At 39.3% G+C, this 21005-nt stretch overlaps 1 protein-coding gene across 4 annotated transcripts in view; it reads left to right on the top strand.

Moving 5' to 3' along the window:
• The window catches only part of LOC150103677 (ras GTPase-activating protein raskol-like), a 770313-nt gene that overhangs the window by 337762 nt on the left and 411546 nt on the right, over positions 1 to 21005 (top strand). For all 4 annotated transcript variants that reach the window (XM_090396487.1, XM_090396486.1, XM_090396489.1 and 1 more), the window contains one exon: positions 12783 to 12862. In XM_090396487.1, coding sequence (XP_090252613.1) covers positions 12783 to 12862 — 80 coding nt within the window. The remainder of the gene's footprint in view (positions 1 to 12782; positions 12863 to 21005) is intronic.

Genomic DNA, 21005 nt, shown 5'->3' with positions numbered 1-21005 from the left:
CTCTGATACCTATCAGACAACCAATCCTGAACCCAGTTGACCAATCTGACATCCAGACCCATGTGCTGCAACTTAAATATCAGCTTGTCATGTGGCACCCTGTCAAATGCCTTCGCTAAGTCAAAGAAAATGGCAGTATATGCCTTTCCCTCATCTAATGTTCTTGTAACTTTATTATAAAAGGGTAGCATATTGCTAAAACAAGAGCGCCCTTCCAAGAATCCATGTTGACTCTCACAGATAACATTACCCTCATCTGCCCAATGCTGTATACGGCCTCCCTACTTTCTCCAAGATCTTAACAACTACTGATGAAACACAAACTGGTCTATAATTAGACACTTCCAGTCTGCTACCACCCTTATGCAATGGCACTATCTTACCTTCCTTCCATTCCCAGGGCACCTTTGCTGAAGCCAGACTCATTGAAAAGCCAGGTTAAAGGCACTGTCAGTTCCCTAGCACACTCTCTCTCAAAACTCATAGTGAAATATCATCCAGTCCCAAAGCTTTACTGACATCCAGAGTACTCAGTATCTGAAACAAACTCTCCTCCTGTACCTCTAAACCTTGAAAGAGCCTTATCCCTCTAGCATTAAAACGGACATCTCTAGGATGAAATACTCCAATAAAGTGTTCATTGAACAATTCCACTATGTCCTCTGCATCAGTCACTCTATTTCCATTTTTATCCCACAATATCAGTAGGAGAAGAAATGACTTCCACAGTCATTTCTCCTCCTACTGGCCACATAGCTGAAAAATTCCCTAGGATTTCTTTGGATCTTAGGGCCAATCTCCTCCCATATTCCAGTTTCGCTTTCCTTACCACACCAGTCACTCTTCTGGCCTGTGTCTTATATTCTTCATGCATCTTCTCTTCACCTGTCTCCTTATATCTCTTCCATAGCCTCTTTTTCGCATGCAATTCTTGTTCAATGTTGTGTGTCATCCACTTTACTCCAAATTGTGTGCTCTTCTTCACTCGTGGTATACAACTTACCATTGCTGCTAACAAATATTCTTTCACAATTTCGCACACACTATCCTGGCCTTCTAATTCCTTCTTCCATGAAATTTCCCGAAGTTGACGTCTAAGACTATTATAATGACCTGCTTTATATAATTCCACATAAGTTCCCGTCTCTTTGATACTCCTGCATGTCTATTCATTTTCCAAGTCAAAACAATATGGTCACTCTCTCCAACTGGTGGGAGAGATGTCAACTCAGTTATTATCAACTCTTCTGATGTTATAACCAAATCCAAAACTCTTGAACCTCTTGTTCCCTCTATTACATGTTGCCTAAGACATTTGTCCCTCAAGAATTCTAGAAATTCCATTCCCCTATTGCTACATGCATCTTCCTCTCTCCAATTTATACTACTGTAGTTAAAATCTCCCATAACAATCATTCTTCTTGCACTTGCCAAACTTAGCAGTCTAAACATCTCCTGGTCCCCATCCTCTGTGGCAACACCCCACTAAATATCCTGTCTTGCCTACCTCTACCTCACACCATACGCTCTCAAAATCATTTGTCTCACTTCCTTCCAAAGCCTCCATTCTTAGAGGACTTAGGTCATCACTTATGATAAGCAGTATCCCACCACCACACTTCCCCCTCCTATCCTGACAAAAAATGCTATAACCAGCGACTTCTATTCCTGTTATTACATCCCCTTCCTGTTATTACAAAGCCTGTGACAATGACAAAGAATGTTATTTCCTCTGCTAGGTACTACTGTAAGGTCTAATAATAATGAATTCATAATTAAGTAACTAAGGCCCCATATTTTGGGGCCTTACATTTTGCCGCATTAAATTGACATCCATTCTCCTTAGCCCAAACCTACAGTCTATCCAAATCATCCTGCAAAATTTTGACATCTTCTGCATTCACTATTGCCTTACCCAACTTTGCATCATCAGCGAACAAATGAACCGTTCCTCTTAGATCCTTCCCTATATCTTTAATGAACAAATTAAACACCAGTGGTCCAAGAACAGAACCCTGTGTCACACCGCTAGTCACAGGCCGTCTTTTGGACTCTACTCCTGAGTAAACTACTCTTTGATATCTCTCCATTAACCATCCTCCTATCCATCTCACCAACCCTATATTCATTCCCATATGTTGCAGTTTATGGATTAGAATTCCATGTGGTATCCTTTCAAAGGCCTTAGGCAGGTCCAGCAGTATCACTGTAAACCCATTATTATGCAGTGGAACTATTTTTCCCTCTTTCCACTCCTTCGGGACTAAACCAGACCCGAGACTCAGATTGAACAATATGGTCAAGGGCACTGACAATTCTTTAGCTGCTTCATGTACGACCCGTGCTGGTATACCATCCAATCTCAAAATAGTGAATAAAGCAGAAACCCAGCAATTGCAATGAAATAAGCAAACGTTTATAACATTTGGAGATCTCGGGAACCAATCCCAGTACCTTTTGCATGCTAAGCGAGCGCTCTACCATCTCAGCTACACCCCCAACACGTAGGAGAATACTGCAGAATCTCAATGTAAATACAGCTGTCGGATTAGATGGGATATCAGCTAGAGTTTTGTGAGAGTGTGCAAGAGAACTGACAATGCCTTTGACTAAGCTGTTTAAGTCTCAGCTCTGGTAGAGTTCCAAGGGAGTGGAAAGAGGGCTAAATTATTCCTTTGCATAAAGGAAGTTCTAAGACTACAGTAGCAAATTATAAACCAGTCAGTATCTCAGGGGTGGTGGTAAAAGCATTAGAAAAATTTGTAAAATAAAAAGAGAATTCAAGAATGAGCATAATAAAATTAGTTTAATCCTTTTTCCAAGTGTGAGCAAACAAAGTTTGCGCCTGAAAGTATCTTCAGGACTGGGGTAAGGTGGTACATCACCAGGGCAACTCGTTGCAAAGGTGGAGTAAGATACCAACACTCCTATCTCAGTATCTCCTATAATGCAAAACACATCTCCTTGCGGATATGTCTCATGTTATGCATTAAGGGAAGGGCCACTACCCAGACTAGTTTCGACCTTTATTGAGGTCTCTTCAGTGGGAGCCAGGCCGAAGTGGAGATACCAGGCAGAAGCATTAGCAGGTCATCTCTACCTATAGGAGTTGCCAAATGGTGTGCCACCCTTTTTTAATAAATTACTCTGGATTTAGAGAAAGATGTTGAAAGTTTATTTTTCACTTGGTTAGAGTATAATAAAATTAGTTTAATCCTTTTCCAAGTGTGAGCAAACAAAGTTTGCGCCTGAAAGTATCTTCAGGACTGGGGTAAGGTGGTACATCACCTTACATATAGGTAGAGATGACCTGCTAATGCTTCTGCCTGGTATCTCCACTTGGGCCTGGCACCCACTGAAGAGACCTCAATAAAGGTCGAAACTAGTCTGGGTAGTGGCCCTTCCCTTAATGCATAACATGAGACATATCCGTAAGGAGATGTGTTTTGCATTATAGGAGATACTGAGATAGGAGTGTTGGTAGCTTACTCCACCTTTGCAACGAGTTGCCCTGGTGATGTACCACCTTATCCCAGTCCTGAAGATACTTTCAGGCGCAAACTTTGTTTGCTCACACTTGGAAAAAGGATTAAACTAATTTTATTATACTCTAACCGAGTGAAAAATAAACTTTCAACAAGAATGAGCAGTTAAAAATATGATACTGTATGAGGGCCAACAATGCTTTGTCAAGGGTCAGTCATGCCTTAGTAATTTACTAACTTTTTATAATAGTGTAACAGCTGAGTTGGATAAAGATAATGGCTACACGATGATTTTGCTGGATTTTGCAAAGGCATCTGACAGAATGCCACATGAAACACTGTTACGCAAATTAGAACAAATGGGAATGTATATGACACCTGTTAAGTGAATTAGAGGTCAAAAAATGGTAAAATGGAGTCTGCTGGACAGATATCAAAAAATGGTAATATGGAGTGGCAGAATCAAAGCAAAATCAGGTGATTAGTGGTGTGCTGCAAGGTTCAGTGCTGGGACCATTGCTGTTTAATTTATACATAAATGATATAGGAAATAACATGAAAGGAAATATTCATTTGTTTTGCTGATGATTCGAAATTAGGTAGAGTAATAGTTAATGAAGCCAATGTGGAGAGCTTGCAGGATGATTTAAGTAGGCTGTCAGCATGGGCAAAAGTTAATGGGTGTCAGTTTAATGTCGAGAAATGTAATGTTATGCACTTTGTGATAAATAGATTACAAGCCATTTATCACATCGATGGCACTGTACTCCAGGAAATAGATGAAGCTAGAGATTTAGGGGTGGTGACAGACAGAGAGTTAAAGTTTAGAGGACATATTGTTAAGGTTGCTAAGATAGCCCGTAAGATCACTTAGCTAGTGAAGAACACATTAACAAGTAGAAATAAGGAAGTTGTAATTCTTCTTTATAAGGCCTTGATATGTCTACATCTGGATTACTGTGCTCAAGTCCGGTAACCTGGGTTTCTTGGGGACGTGGAAGTGGTGGAGAGGATTCAGAGACGAGTGATCAAGATGGTGAATGGCCTGTGGAATGTGCCCTATGAGGATAGATTGAAGGTGTGTGGAATGTTCCTCAATAAGGATAGATTGAAGGTGTGTGGAATGCAAAAGTTGGTTGATAGGAGAAAAAAGAGGAGATATGATAGAAACATTTAAGATAGATGCAGGGAAAATGTTTCAGCATTTGGCTAGAGGGACCAGAACAAGGGATCTTCCCTGGAAGTTGAATAAAGGTGTGGTCAGTAGGGTTGTGAGGACTAGATTTTTTGTTTTGAGAGTGGTGAATGAATTGAATGAGTTGCCAGAGTCAATTGTGAGTGCTTTTTCTGTTGATGGGTTCTAGGAGAGGTATGATAGATTGTGTGGATAGATTGGATCTCCCACGATGAGTGGGAGATCCAATCTATCCACATAATCTATCATATTGGAATCTATCACAATCTTCTGATTGGAAGCAATCAGAAGGAACACAACTTCCTGTTTCCGGTTGCCTACCAACCTACGAAATAGGAAAGCAAGGTACCAACTTATGAGTAATCAAAACTGAAAATTCAATTCGCGAACACAGTACTATCTATGAGAATATTTATAATACATTTTGCTGTCAATAAATCGCAAATGTTTAAAAACTTAAGAAAAAAGGTGCTGGTACTGCATATCGTTGTGTACCACCAGAAAAAAGGCACTGATAATAATAATAATAATAATAATAATAATAATAATTATTATTATTATTATTATTATTATTATTATTATTCAGGCCTCCATGGAATCAAAAGACTCATCGTGGGAGGTCCTTCCTAAGAACATAAAGTCTGTCAAGACTCATTGAGGGGAGGTTCCCCCTAAGAAACACAGAGTCTATCATACCACTCCTTAAACTCATTGACCGTTCTCGCCCTCACCACTCTATCAGGCAATGCATTCCATGGCTCAACCACCCTCCATACAAAGAAACCACTCCTCACCCTCTTGCTCACAGTTTCCTTTCGTATTATAATAATAATAATCCTTGCTCTCTGCCTCATCTCACCATTGTCACATCTGGGCAACACTCTTTCTACCTTTCCTATCACACTATTCTCTTTTATCCATCTCAACAACCTCCTGATATCCAATCTTTATTTGCAGTCAAGTCAAGTCATTTGTACCTATTACAACTGCCAACTCTTTTGCTCGCTTGCATCTCATATCTAATGCCTCAATCACTCTACTCATTCTACCTCTAGTAAAACATACTTTATGCATCCTCTCATCCAGCACACCTTTAATAATTGAATCACCATACAACTCCACTGACAAGTCTTTTGTTATCTCATTTGTGCTAACATTATTTGTTTTCATCATTTTCACTCTTCCATATATATCTCAAATTCTCTTAAGTTCATTCTGCATCCATTTCATCTCTTGCCTCATCTTACCCAACTCAAATTTCGAATCTTGCATCACGCTTTTGCTGTCATTCATTCTTTCGAATTTTTGAACCTTGCATCATACACGCTTGTTCACAGTCAACGCTGCTCACCACCTTATCTCCCACTGCACCTTGTTTTTCAACTTCTGCCACATTCACATCACTTTCATCTTTCTTAAGATAGCAATTTCTCTTTTTCAAAACTTTTTAACACTTCTTCTCTGCTCTTTTACACCGTCCATTTCTATCAGATGAGGGCTCATCTTCTCGCAGCACTCTCGCTACTGACACCTTCAGTCATCAACATATTAGCATCCATCAAGTCCTCATTCAGCTCACACTTTGCACACACCCTCCTTCCATCTGTCTTAAATATCCACAGTTTATCTATATAATCAAACATGTACATATAGCACACCTCACATTTCATGAAACAACTGAAATGAAAATTGAATTCCTGCATGGACAAAGCTGCCGGCATCTTGCCTTTGCCAGTTAGTATACTAAGCTCTAATTTCAAAGAATTCATAAATAAACCTATACAAAAAATCGCACACACCAATAACACTGCAAGTGCACAACTTTTTGTAGCAACCTTACTCATGAACACACACTTATATGCTATTATTTCAAAAAATTTATCTCAAATGGGAACCCTCTTTATTATTATTATTATTATTATTATTACGTGCGACTCCAAGGAGTCCATAGACTCACTGAGGGAGGCCCCAACATCATATCAAGAACAACTATTCAACATCCACACAGTATCTATCATACTTTACTTTGCCTTGAACTCATTCACTGTCATAGCACCCACAACAGACTCTGGCATCTTATTCCACTCATTCACCACTCTCCAAGTAAAAAACCTAGCTCTAACACCCTTGCTAACCACACTCTTGCCGAGCTTCCATGTATGGCCCCTAGTCCTCCCACCACCACTCCTATTCTCAAAAATATCTTCTGAATTAATCTTATAGAAACCCTTCAGTAATTTGAATGCCTCAATCATATCACCCCTTTTCTGCCTATCAACCAATTTCTGCAACCAACAAATCTTCAACCTGTTCTCATAAGGTTCATTCCATACTGAAATAGATGGGTCTTATTAAAGCTCGATACAGAGGAACAATACTGAAAAATTTTTCAGCAACCAAGTAATTTGATAAGCTGATTTAACCACTTTTGCGATGTGACCTCTAAACTTCAATTCCCTATCCACCAACACTCCCAAATCCCTGGCCTTGTCAATCTCCTGGAGTAAAGTTCCACCAATGTGATATACTGCTGCTAATCTTTTCACCCCAAAATGCATAACCTTACATTTTGCCACACATTTAACTAACATCCATTCTCCTTAGCCCAGACCTCCAATCTATCCAAATCATCCTGCAAAATATTGACATCCTGTGCACTCACTATTGCTCTACCCAACTTTGCATCATCAGCAAACAAATGAACAGTTCCTCTCAGATCCTTTCCTATATCATTAATGAACAAATTGAACAGTAGTGGTCCAAGAACAGAACCCTGCGGCACACCACTAGTCACAGGCCATCTTTTGGACTCTACTCCTGAATAAACCACTCTCTGATATCTCTCCATCAACCACCCTCCTATCCATCTTACCAACCCTATATCCATCCCCGTATACTGCAGTTTGCTGATTAGAATTCCATATAGGTATTCTGTCAAAATCCTAACAAGATCCAGTAGAATCACTGTAAATCCATTACCCTTATCCAGTTCAGCCATCACTGTGTTATAAAATGTGAGCAAGTTATTGAGGCATGATCTACTCTTCACAAAACCATGCTGTCCCCCATACAGTATCCCATTTTCATCTATCCAATCCTGTATTTTCCTCTTGACTATTTTCTCCAAGACCTTGACAACCATTCCTGATATGCTGATCGGTCAGTAATTTACAACAGCAGTCTTGGAACCTCCTATGCAGTGGAACTATTTTCCCCTCTTTCCACACCTTTGGGACTGACTCAGACCCGAGACTCAAATTAAACAAAATGGGCAAGGGCACTGACAATTGTTTAGCCGCTTCACGTATGACATGAGCTAGTAAACCATCCAATCCCACAGATGTATTGACATTGAGGTTTTGTAATGGACTATTCACTATCACTTCATTCACCACAATTCCCATATATGCTGTTGGTTCTTTCATTCCTGCAATGTCACCACCTTTATGATATACTCTTGCAAAGTGCTCGCTCAGTAATTCCACTATATCAACTGATTCGGTTACCTCCCTACCATCAGCATTCTTTAAAATCATTCTGCCATATATATTTTTTCTTTTACTTGCAATATATCAAAAAAAAACTGTTTGGGATTCTCTTTAGCCTTCATGGCTAATATTCTTTCATAATCCGCTTTTGCTTTTCTTACCACACTCATTACCCTTCTAGCCTGTGCTTTATACCGTTCATGTGCCTGCCGGTCACCTTTCTCCTTAAATTCCCTCCACAGTTGTTTCTTTTTTTGCAGCTCAAGCTTAATGCTGTTATTCATCCATTTAACCCCTACTTGATCAACTATCCGGACTCTAGGTATACAGTCACCCATTACCTCCTTCAAACACTCCTTTACCCCTACCCATGCACTATCAGCCTCCAGCCCTTGCAGTTTTACATGCCATGGCACTGAACCAATCAAACTCCTAAGCTTGTCATACTTACCAGCCCGATAATTCCACATGCACCCTGTCTTAATTGTAAATTCCACACCTTTAGCCACCTCTCAAGTCAAGACCCTATGATCACTCTCACCAATTGGTGGCAACGTGGTCATATTCGTTACAGCCAAATTCTCAGATGCAATTATTAGGTCAAGCACTCTCTTACCCCTGGTATTTTCCATTACGTGCTGTCGCAGATAGTTATCCCTTAATAATCGCATAAAATCCAATTCCTTCCTCCCATGTGTCCTTTCCTCCTTCCAATCAATGTTACCATAGTTGAAATCTCCCATAATAATCACCCTCCTTCCACTCATTTCTTCTATTTGATTATGCATACTATTTCCACCATCTATTCCATCACGTGGTCTACAGCAGCACCCAATTGTATATTTTGTTCTGCTATCCTCAATCTCACACCAAATAGCCTCAAATGTGTTCTTTTCTCTATCCTGCAGTTCAACTTCTATTCTCCGTGGCTGCAGTTCATCAGCTATCATCAATAACACTCCTCCCCACATTTTATTCTCCCTGTCACTCCTGAACACACTATACCCATCACATTCAATCCCACTAGCTATATAATCTACAGTCAGCCATGTTTCACTAATGCCAATAACCTGTGGCCTGGAAGTGCCAACTAAGGCCAAAAATTCTTCCTTCTTGTTCTTAATACTTCTGGATCCTTTCTTTTAAGCTTACACAGTGATCTGAATGCATTTTTGAAAATTATGGAGACAACTACCGTGTTTGAATAAAAACTTTAGTTTAATATAACTAAAATCTACATTCGACGTTTCGACCTTTATGTCAAGGTCATCTTCTGGAGCATAAAACTATACACAGGAAACAAGCTACACTACAATCAAACTGGTTTGTTAAAGATACTGACCAACCACTACAACAATTGTTGGCATGATCTCTAGTGAAATTAAAATAAATAAATAAAATAAAAAATTATACATAAACGCTAGAGTCCTATTATTAGTGTTATCTGTTGGTTGTAGAAATACATTGGGCGCAACACCAAGTATCTATTTATATAACTATACTAACATCATGATTATACTTGTACATTCCAGCCAGTTGGTATGGAATGGTTTCTAATACTAGCTGAAGATTGGCTAGAGTCCTGACTTATGCTGGATCTTATATATTAGGTAGGCTGAATGTGTGCCATCCAAATCCTTGGAATTTTCATGCCATCTTTGTTGTTGATATTTGGATTTTATCAAGATTTCGCAGGCTTCCTTAAATTTCCTTTCATACCAGGTTTTTGTGTGGTGTAAAGAGCAGGTGTTTTTCCAGTTGATTTGGTGTAAGGTGTTGAGCGCGTGGTCTGAGAGGCCTGCTTCACCATAATGGTTATATTTGATGTGTCTAATGTGTTCTTTCTTGCATATAGGGATTGTCCGTCCTGTTTCACCAATGTACAGTAAGTTACAGGTGCAGTGGATGCAATAGACTCCAGGTTGTGCTAATGGGAGGAGAGGATCCTTAGAGGAATTGAATATGGTTTTAAGTTTAGTGGCTGGTTTAAAGGTGGCATTGAGGTTATAATGTTGTAGGATTCTGTTGATTTTTTCTGATAATCCTTTAATGTATGGGATGGCTATGGTTTTACTGTAATCTAGATTCGTTTTTGTTGTTGTTTTATGGAGTATTTTATTAATAGCATTTTTGTTATTGCCATTATTATGAATGTGTCACTGATGATTTTTAGTTCTTGTTTCAGGGCTTGCTGGTTAGAGCAGATTGTTGTAGCTCTGTTTTTAAGGGTGTTAATGACTCCATATTTTTGTGATGGGTGGTGGTATGAATTAGCATGTATGTATTGGCCAGTGTGTGTTGATTTTCGGTAGACCGTGAAGGATAGACTGCCTGAAGGAAGACACGTGACTAGTGTGTCTAGAAACGGGAGTGAATTTTGATTTTCGATTTCGATGGTAAATTGTGTGCGTTCGTGTTGTTTGTTCAGGTGGCTAAGGAATGTGTTGAGCGTTTGTCGCCCGTGAGGCTGCTAAACGCTAAACACAAACACCCGCTCTTTACACCACACAAAAACCTGGTATGAAAGGAAATTTAAGGAAGCCTGCGAAATCTTGATAAACCACCCAAATATCAACAACAAAGATGGCATGAAAATTCCAAGAATTTGGATGGCACACATTCAGCCTACCTAATATATAAGATCCAGCATAAGTCAGGACTCTAGCCAATCTTCAGCTAGTATTAGAAACCATTCCACACCAACTGGCTGGAATGTACAAGTATAATCATGATGCTAATATAGTTATATAGATAGATACTTGGTGTTGCGCCCAATGTATTTCTACAACCAACAGATAATACTAATAATAGGACTCTAGCGTTGATGTATAATTTTTTATTTTATTTATTTATTTTTTATTTCACCAGAGGTCAGGCCAACAATTGTTGTAGCGGTTGGTCAGTATCTTTAACAAACCAGTTTGATTGTAGTGTAGCTTGTTTCCTGTGTATAGTTTTATGCTCCAGAAGATGACCTTGACATAAAGGTCGAAATGTCGAATGTAGATTTTAGTTATATTAAACTAAAGTTTTTATTCAAACACGGTAGTTGTCTCCATAATTTTCAAAAATGTAATACTTCTGGCATTAGTATACATGAATTGCAGAAGCCCGTTAGTCCGATCCCTATTTTGATGCCTTATACTAACTATCCTATTCTGATTTGTTGTCCTTCATACTAGCTTTGGCATATTGCACACATTCATACACTCAACTGTCTCCCTAAAGTCTGCATATCTACTCCCCCCCCCCCCCTTAATAACTCTAGTTTTGCTGATTCTGTACATCCACTTCCACTTTATTCAACAACACCTTTTCAAGTCTGCATACACCAAATCCATTCAAATGCAAACCATCCATCTTATATAAATCCTTTCACCCATTGAACTCACTCCACACATCCACGAATTCCACACCACTCCTCCTGCATAATCCGCGCATAACATCATTAGCAATTATGGCCCTCCTTCTATACTCTTCACTGTCATACTGTGGCAACAGACTCACCATCCTAACTCTCTCACTCTTCTCTTTTACTACCTCAAGTAATTCCTTCAAATCTTCTCTCATAGCCATTTTGTCTCCTTTCAAATCATTCGTTTCTGCTACTACCATCAATTCTTTCACCCTCTGCTTTTGCGCTCTAATAGACTTGCTTACATCCTTAATGTTCGCATCAGGTTGATACGATTTTGTCAAACTCTCATCTCTCACACCTCTTACTAAAGAATCTCCGTACAACACCCACTCTTTCATTTTGTTTACACTCACAATCATACTCTTATTTTTCTTATCATACTTTTACCATTTATCAGTTGGTGGCCTGGCTGGCCAAGTGGTTAGCATATCCACTTCCCAGCCAACAGGCTGTGGGTTCAAATCCCACGTAGGCATGGATGTTTGTTATGTCCTCTCCCAATATGGACTGGGTCACCATGGGAGCAGTAGACCCAAAACCTCCCACAATAGAAAAAATAGGCTAAATTTTTTTTTTTTTTTTTTTTATACTTGGTAAACATTTTTGCCAGTGCTCCAGCTGCCGATTCGCTCTATGTATCACTCCATGCAACCGTGCGATCTCACTCATTGCATCTGTCTCATCATTTTTATTATCTGTTAATTCATTCATTCGTTCTGTATTTTTACCTTCATTCTCACTTTCAACGCCACTCTCAGAGCTATCTAGTACTACCTCGCAAATATCACTATTCATGCCTCTCGTATCACTATTTTCTACATTCTGATATTCAACAACAATATCACTATCATGACCTGAAACACACTTTAGATCCTCACATTCCTTACACTTTCTGCACACATTCACTCCACTATCATTGTCTAACCAGACTCCAACCGCTCTCCTCAAAGCATACATTTCACAAACGGTACACCACTACTTCTCACATCACTCTCACACCACTACTTTATACACCACTACTTCTCAAGACACTTAATAAAAGAAAAGAAAAGAAGGAAAGGTGGGTAGCATGACTAAGTTTGTTTTGATATAATGCATGCTCTTCTCCATGTATGATATTAGAAGAAAAGATTAAGTACAAATTATATTTATAAAATCAAATTTGTGCATTGTGTTATTGACATGATTTCTTACAGATGATTCTCATTTGACATTCCGAGGTAATTCTTTGGCCACAAAGGCTACTGAAGCCTACATGAAGTTACTAGGAGAAAGGGTAAGTACTTAGCGAAAGCAGATATTTGTAATTTTTTTTTATTTTTTTATGCTAAAAATGTGAAAGCATTATTTGTTTCATGGATCTGATATTTTTTCACTCATTAGCTCAATTAGCCCATTATATCCACTCATTAGTTCAATATTTTTTTAAGAAAACCTTAGTCATGAGACACTAGAAACATATTTTGCATACTATAGGTGTATTAATCCTACAACATGCTTTAGAGATGAACATGGAATTTTTTGCAAGCAACCAATAAGCAAAGCAGCAATCTCACACAAGGTGATTAATTTCATCACTTGGTTGGTGATTACTCCTTTCATTGCTGTTGCCACAAACTTTCATGATCTTATGTAGGGTCTTGGGGTTTGGGAAACATCGATGGGATGCTGCATACTCTATGGGAGGAGTTATACTGGAGGAAGTAGGGGAGACAAGAGATCTGGGGTTGATGATTGATAGAAACCTGAAGTTTAGGGGACATATTGCAAAGGTGGTGAAGGTAACACAGAGGATTGCTATTATGAGAAGGACACTGACCTGCAGAGATAAGACGGTTACATTCCGTTGTATAAGTCTCTGATCAGACCACACTTGGACTATTGTTCTCAGATTTGGTCCCCAGGATTTGAAGGGGATAAATTAACTGTGGAAAGGATACAAAGACGGATGACAAAGATGGTTTCAGGACTGTACAAGGATAGTTATGAGGATCGGCTGAGAGAATGTGGACTGCAGAGTTTGGTGGATAGAAGAAGGAGAGGTGATATGATTGAGACTTTTAAACTGTTGAGAGGTGGTTACAGGGTTGACACTGGGGAGTTCTTTCACTTGGTTGAACAGTGGGAAGGAGTGATGACAAGAGGCCATCCCTGGAAGTTACGAAAGGAAACTGTGAGCAAGAGGGTAAGGAGTGGTTTCTTTGTGTGGAGGGTGGTTGAGTCGTGGAATGCATTGCCTGATGGAGGGGTGGGAGCGAGAACGGTCAGTGAGTTTAAAGAGTGGTATGATAGGCTTTGTGTTTCTCAGGGGGGGGGGCCTCCCCTCGATGAGTCTTGACAGACTTTATGTCTTAGGAAGGACCTCCCTCGATGAGTCTTTTGACTCCTTGGAGGCCTGAATAATAATAATAATAATAATTATAACATCGAACAGGTAGCTTGTTGGTTAAACAGCAGAGACGCCATCAATTTGGGCATCCATTCTATGTTTCCTTCGATTATCACAAATACTTCAATACTTGGACTACAGGAGTCTTCTACAGTTACCCAAACTTATGTTAAAGTGTGGTTAGCATGGGCGCGAGGGCTTGAGTTTTTGTGCTTGATTGCAACAAATGAGTGAAGTAAATTGAAGTGAAGTGAGGAGACGTGATGTGACATGAGGTGAGGTGAGGTGAATTATCATAGTCACTCCTCAGCACTTTGCCAGTAAATGAGCTTAAGATGGCATTGAATGAATAATGTTTAGTGTAGGCCTCATGCAATGAGCCACTAGGACTCCAAGGTTCAAAGATGTGATGTGATTAAGGAAAATGAAAAATCTCCTTGATTTTACAGCAAGTTGGAATCAACTTGCGGTAAAATAAAGCTGTACATATTCTGTTTACATCAGTATCTCCTCACAGCAATTAATCAAAAAATAATATTCTAGCTTTATTATCTCTTAAATGTAATAAGAATGTAATTATTATTATTATGGGAATCCAAAGACTCATTGAGGAAAGGCACCTACTCTACAACTCTCCGTCTCCACCACTCAATCCACCAACTACATCATCTACACCATCTACTGCCCAGTGCCACCACTAGTATTTTCACAGACAATCATAAACATCCATGCCCACAGTGGGATTCGAACCCACAGCCTTTTGGCTGGAGAGCAGATATGCTAACCACTCAGCCAACCAGACCGAGTAGCAGACGAGGTGCAGTGAAGATACAAAGCTGACAAATGGTATGCATTTGTGGTTCATGATAAAAATAACTACTTTAGAAAGCTTCTCCTTCATGACATACCACTTATAGATGAATTTCCAGAGATCCTGCTCGTTCACAAATCAACAAACTTAATAATCTTCTAGATGAAGTTCATTCTTGGAATGAAGAAACCATCAGAAAGTTAACAGTTCATCATGCTAGACCTCCCTGATGTTATGGTCTGCCCAAGATACACAAAGAAAATTTTCTGTTAAGACCTATTATAAATTTTATAAGTTGTCTGACCTATGAATGCTCAAAATATCTGTCAAACCTTCTCTCTTTATTTACAGGAAATTCTTCCTCTTTCATTTAATTTCAGATTTTAAGAATAAAATATCAGAATTATCTTTACAGCCCACAGATCTTTTAATCATTTTTGTTGTGGTTTCACTCTTCACAAACATCCGTCATCCTGATCAGTCGAAACTATGCAATTATTTTTTTCTGGATAGTGTGAAATTATTTGAATTTGTCATAAATTCAGCTTACTTTTGTTGTCAAAGCAAACTATATAAGCATAAAAGGAACTGAAATGGGGTCTCCTATTTCCTCTACTCTATCAAATTATTTTATGGGATGTTTTGAACAATGTATTCTAAATGTTTTTTCTCCTAATCCTAAGCCATCTGTTTGGTACAGATATGTTGATAATGTTTTTGCTGTATGAACTATTCTATGTCTGAACTTCATAAATTTCTTGTGAAAATTAATTCAGTAAACTCAAGAATTAAATTTATACTTGAAGTAGAAGATATGAATTGTTTCCTCTTTCTGGACATTCTTATTCTGTGTAATCTTAATTGCAGTCTACAGTTCTCAGTATACAGGAAACCAACTCATAATAGTAAATACAGGGTGATTCAAAAAGATGGACTCAATTTTGTAAGCTAACATAGAACTAATAACAAATATGATGTAAAGTATATTTAATTATACTCACAATAAAGTTTATAGATGTTCATGTACCCCCCCCCCCTCCAGCCACATGGATAACATCAAGACAGTAGCTGAATTCATCCCATACCCGAAAAAAGAAGAATAGATAAAAAGCTTGCGGTATGCCTGAGCTTTTACCCTTACACAGACAACCTGTTTGCTCAAATTAATAATTCCAATGACAAATGCTCTTCCTCGTTGGAGGATTAATGTTGAAACAATGATGAAACACATGCTGCACCCGCAGTCACTGACTCGGTTTTAGTGAGCTCACGAATGCAAAAACATTTTGTGCTGCATAGTAGCCATTTTGCTCACAACTGACATTGCTGCACGGCTGTGCACTAGGCAGGTGCTCTAGCAGTAGTATTTCAAACTTTAGGACTTCCTCTTGCAATTGTTATGTAGATCATTCACATACAATGTATAGTTCAGGAAATATAACTGTACAAAATTGAGTTCATCTTTTTGAATCACCCTGTATATTAATCTGAAATATAGTATGAATAAAACTAGTTCACTATTCATAAGCTATATTCTATTGATTCTTCTTTAAATAATGAACTGTCATTTAACAGAACTATTTTTATCTCTTACAATAAACTTGCCCAGAAATCAAAGTGTAAGCAAACTTTGTTGCTTTCACATCGATAAAGTAAACAAACGTGTGTATAGGCTTATGTGTTCGTCACACATGTTTAATTGGATTTAAACAGTATTGATGCGAACACAGCTCTTAAGTTAATAAATAGTTATTTTCTTATCAATCTGTGTTCGTATCAATACTGTTTAAATCCAATTCAACAAAGTAAACAAAGTATCTTCATGACTAGGCTACTTCTATGTAGAGAGTAATGACTTCACATTAATTGCCATGTTATCCTGTAATGCTTTGCATTACAGGATACCATGTTACATATAATGCTAACTTATATTACAGTATTACAGTATAACTTATATTCCTATATTATACTATAATGCTAAGCATTACAGGAAGGGTCTGGGGTCTGCTGAGTCTGTCTTCCACTGATGAGACCTCAATGAAGGACAAAATAGTCTGGGTAGTGGCCATTCCCATAATGCTTAGCATTATGCACACCATTATGCACACTATTATGCACACCAAAAAGTATGTCTGCTTTACATTATGGGACACTAAGGCAATTAATGTAAAGTCATTAGCTTCTATATACATGCTGTGAAGTTCACATTCATACTTTGAATGTGAGCTTCAAACATATAATGTTTTTATTATTATTATTATTATTATTATTATTATTATTATTATTATTATTATTGAGGTCTCCATGGAGTCAAGAGACTCATTGTGGGAGGTCCTTCCTAAGAAACACAATCTATCATACCACATTTTGAGCTCATTAACCGTCCGTGCTTTCACCATTCTATCAGGCAGTGCATTCTACGGTTCAACTACCCTCCATGCGAAGAAATCACTCCTCACCCTCTTGCTCACAGCTTCTTTTCGTAATTTCCAGGGATGGCCCCTTGCCATCGCTACTTCCTGCCATTCCACCAAGTGAAAAAACTCTCCAATTAAACCCTGTAACTACCTCTCAACAGTTTAAAAGTCTCAATCACATCACCTCTTCTTCTTCTATTCACCAAACTCTGAAGTCCATATTCCCTCAGCCGATCCTCATAACTAACATTGTACAGTCCTCAAACCATCTTTGTTATCTGCCTCTGTATCCTTTCCACAGTGGAAAGGATACAGGGGCAGATAACAGGTATCTATCAATCATTATTATTATTATTATTTTTATTATTCAGGCCTCCATGGAGTGAAAAGACTCATCGTGGGAGGTCCTTCCTAAGAACATAAAGTCTGTCAAGACTCATCGAGGGGAGGTTCCTCCCCATAAGAAACACAAAGTCTATCATACCACTCCTTAAACTCATTGACCGTCCTCGCTCCCACCACTCCATCAGGCAATGCATTCCACGGTTCAACCACCCTCCACACAAAGAAACCACTCCTTACCCTCTTGCTCACAGTTTCCTTTCGTAACTTCCAGGGAAGGCCTCTTGTCATCACTCCTTCCCACTGTTCAACCAAGCAAAAGAACTCCCCAGTGTCAACCCTGTAACCACCCCACAACAGTTTAAAAGTCTTTCCCTCAGCCTATCCTTGTACAGTCCTGAAACCATCTTTGTCATCCGTCTTTGTATCCTTTCCACAGTTAATTTATCCCCTTCAAATCCTGGGGACCAAATCTGAGAACAATAGTCCAAGTGTGGTCTGATCAGAGACTTATACAATGGAATGATAACCCTCTTATCTCTGCAGGTCAGTGTCTTTCTCATAATTGCAGCAATCCTCTGTGTTACCTTCACCACCTTTGCAATATGTCCCCTAAACTTCAGGTTTCTATCAATCATCAACCCCAGATCTCTTGTCTCCCCTACTTCCTCCAGTATAACTCCTCCCATAGAGTATGCAGCATCCCATCGATGTTTTCCAAACTTCAAGACCCTACATTTTGCTGCATTAAACGGAGACCCCCATTCATTTGCCCATCTATCTACCTTATTTAAATTCTCTTGCAGGGCTACCACATCTGCATTTTACTAATAATCCTTCCCATCTTCGCATCATCCGAAAACAACTGAATATCCCGCTGCAATCCACTGGCAATGTCATTGATATAAAGGTTAAACAATATAGGTCCTAGTACTGAGCCCTGTGGGACCCCACTTGTAACCCTCTGCCTCCTTCAAACTGCTCCACCATACACAAGTCTCTGATACCTATCAGACATCCAATCCTGAATCCAGTTGACCAATCTGACATCCAGACCCATGTGCTGCAACTTAAATATCAGCTTGTCATGTGGAACCCTGTCAAATGCCTTCGCTAAGTCTAAGAAAATTGAAGTATATGCCTTTCCCTCATCTAATGTTCTTGTAACTTTATTATAAAAGGCTAGTATATTGCTAAAACTAGAGCGCCCTTTCACAAATCCATGTTGACTCTCACAGATAACATCACCCCCATCTGCCCAATGCTGTATACGGTCCCTCACTACTTTCTCCAAGATCTTAACAACTACTTATGACACACAGACTGGCCTATAATTAGACACATCCGGTCTGTTACCACCTTTATGCAATGGCACTATCTTACCTTCCTTCCATTCCCTGGGCACCTTTGCCAAAGCTAGACTTTCATTGAAAAGCCAGGTTAAAGGCACTGTCAGGTCCCTAGCACATTCTCTCATAACTCGTGGTGAAATGGCATCCAGTCCCACAGCTTTACTGATATCCAGAGTACTCAGTATCTGAAACACACTCTCCTCCTGTACCTCTAAACCTCGAACCAGCCCTATCCCTCTAGCATTAAAACTGACTCCTCTAGGATGAAATACTCCAATAAAATGTTCATTGAACAATTCCACTATGTCCTCTGCATCAGTCACTCTATTCCCATTTTTATCCCACAATATCATTCTTCAACAGTCATTTCTCCTCCTACTGGCCACATAGCTAAAAAATTCCCTAGGATTTTCTTTGGATCTTAGGGCCAATCTCCTCTCATATTCCAGTTTCGCTTTCTTTACCACACCAGTTACTCTTCTGGCCTGTGTCTTATATTCTTCATGCATCTTCTCTTCACCTGTCTCCTTATATCTCTTCCATAGCTTCTTTTTCGCATGCAATTCCTGTTTAATATTGTTTGTCATCCACTTTACTCCAAATTGTGTGCTCTTCTTCACTTGTGGTATACAACTTACCATTGCTGCTAACAAATATTCTTTCACAATTTCCCAAGCACTAATAATATCCCGGCCTTCCAATTCCTCCCTCCATGAAACTTCCTGAAGTTGATATCTAAGACTATTATAATGACCTGCTTTATATAATTCCACATAAGTTCCCGTTTCTTTGATACTCCTGCATGTCTATTCATTTTCCAAGTCAAAATGATATGGTCACTCTCTCCAACTGGTGGGAGAGATGTTATCTGAGTTATTATCAATTCTTCTGATGCTATAACCAAATCCAAAACTCTTGTACCTCTTGTTCCCTCTGTTACTTGTTGCCTAAGACATTTGTCCCTGAAGAATTCTGGAAATTCCATTCCCCTATTGCTACATGCATCTTCCTCTTGCCAATTTATACTGCTGTAGTTATAATCTCCCATAACAATCATTCTTCTTGCACTTGCCAAACTTAACTGTCTAAACATCTCCTGGTCCCCATCCTCTGTGCTCCTGGGGCTGTAGCTACACCCCACTAAATATCCTGTCTTGCCTCTATCTCACACCATACGCTCTCAAAATCATTTGTCTCACTTCCTTCCAAAGCCTCCACTCTTAGAGGACATAGGTTGTCACTTATCATAAGCAGTACCCTACCACCACGCTTTGCCCTCCTCTGACGAAAAATGCTATACCCAGCGACTTCTATTCCTGTTGTTATATCCTCTTCTGTCAACCACGTCTCAGTGATCGCAATAATTTTTGGCCAGGCTGATGTTATCTGCGCCACCAATTCCTCTTCCTTATTCCGGATAATCCTGGCATTAGTATATGAATGCCATTGTTTCTATACCCAGCATTATCTCTTCTAGACTCCACTGGGCTCAGTGTTACCTGATGTCGTCTCCCTTCTCCCAAGTATCCATTCCCACAAGAGGCCACCCCTGCTATCATCCTCCCTGGGACACACTGAACTCGTTCAGAGCAACAATCTCTCCAGATGCCTACGTCCTTCCTCATTCAAATGTAAACGGTCTCTCGCATACAATTCCTCTCTTTTCTCAAACGCACTCCAAGCATCCACATATACCAATCCTCTCTTGTCATACATTCTCGCTATTATGCCATTCAATATCACCCCTCTTCTGCTCAGCTCATCATTATCATACCTAGGCAACACACACTATTTTTCCTCTCTCTGTCTTCTTCTGTACAGCCTCAAGAAAAAATCTCATATCTCTTGCTGCCCGACTTACATTACCACTCAAGTCATTCGTTCCTACCATCACAATCATCTCATCCACCCTTTCACCTCTCTTAATTGCCATAGCCACCCTTTCTATTGTTCCTCCTGGCAAACACTCGTCACGCATCCTATCTTGAACACCACAGATCATTGAGTCGCCATACATTATACCTCTTACCATTCCCTCTCTCCTATTGTTACCATTCTCTCCTCTTCTTTCATTCCCATAGGTCCCTCTCCTCTACTGCTATTCTCTC

This window comes from Typopeltis vanoorti, chromosome 8, assembly GCF_054136105.1.
Source record: "Typopeltis vanoorti isolate ZY-2024b chromosome 8, IOZ_Tvanoo_1.0, whole genome shotgun sequence".
NCBI classification, from domain to species: Eukaryota; Metazoa; Arthropoda; class Arachnida; order Uropygi; family Thelyphonidae; genus Typopeltis; species Typopeltis vanoorti.
Note: the sequence above shows the minus strand (reverse complement) of the source record. Positions and strands in the feature narration are given on the sequence as shown.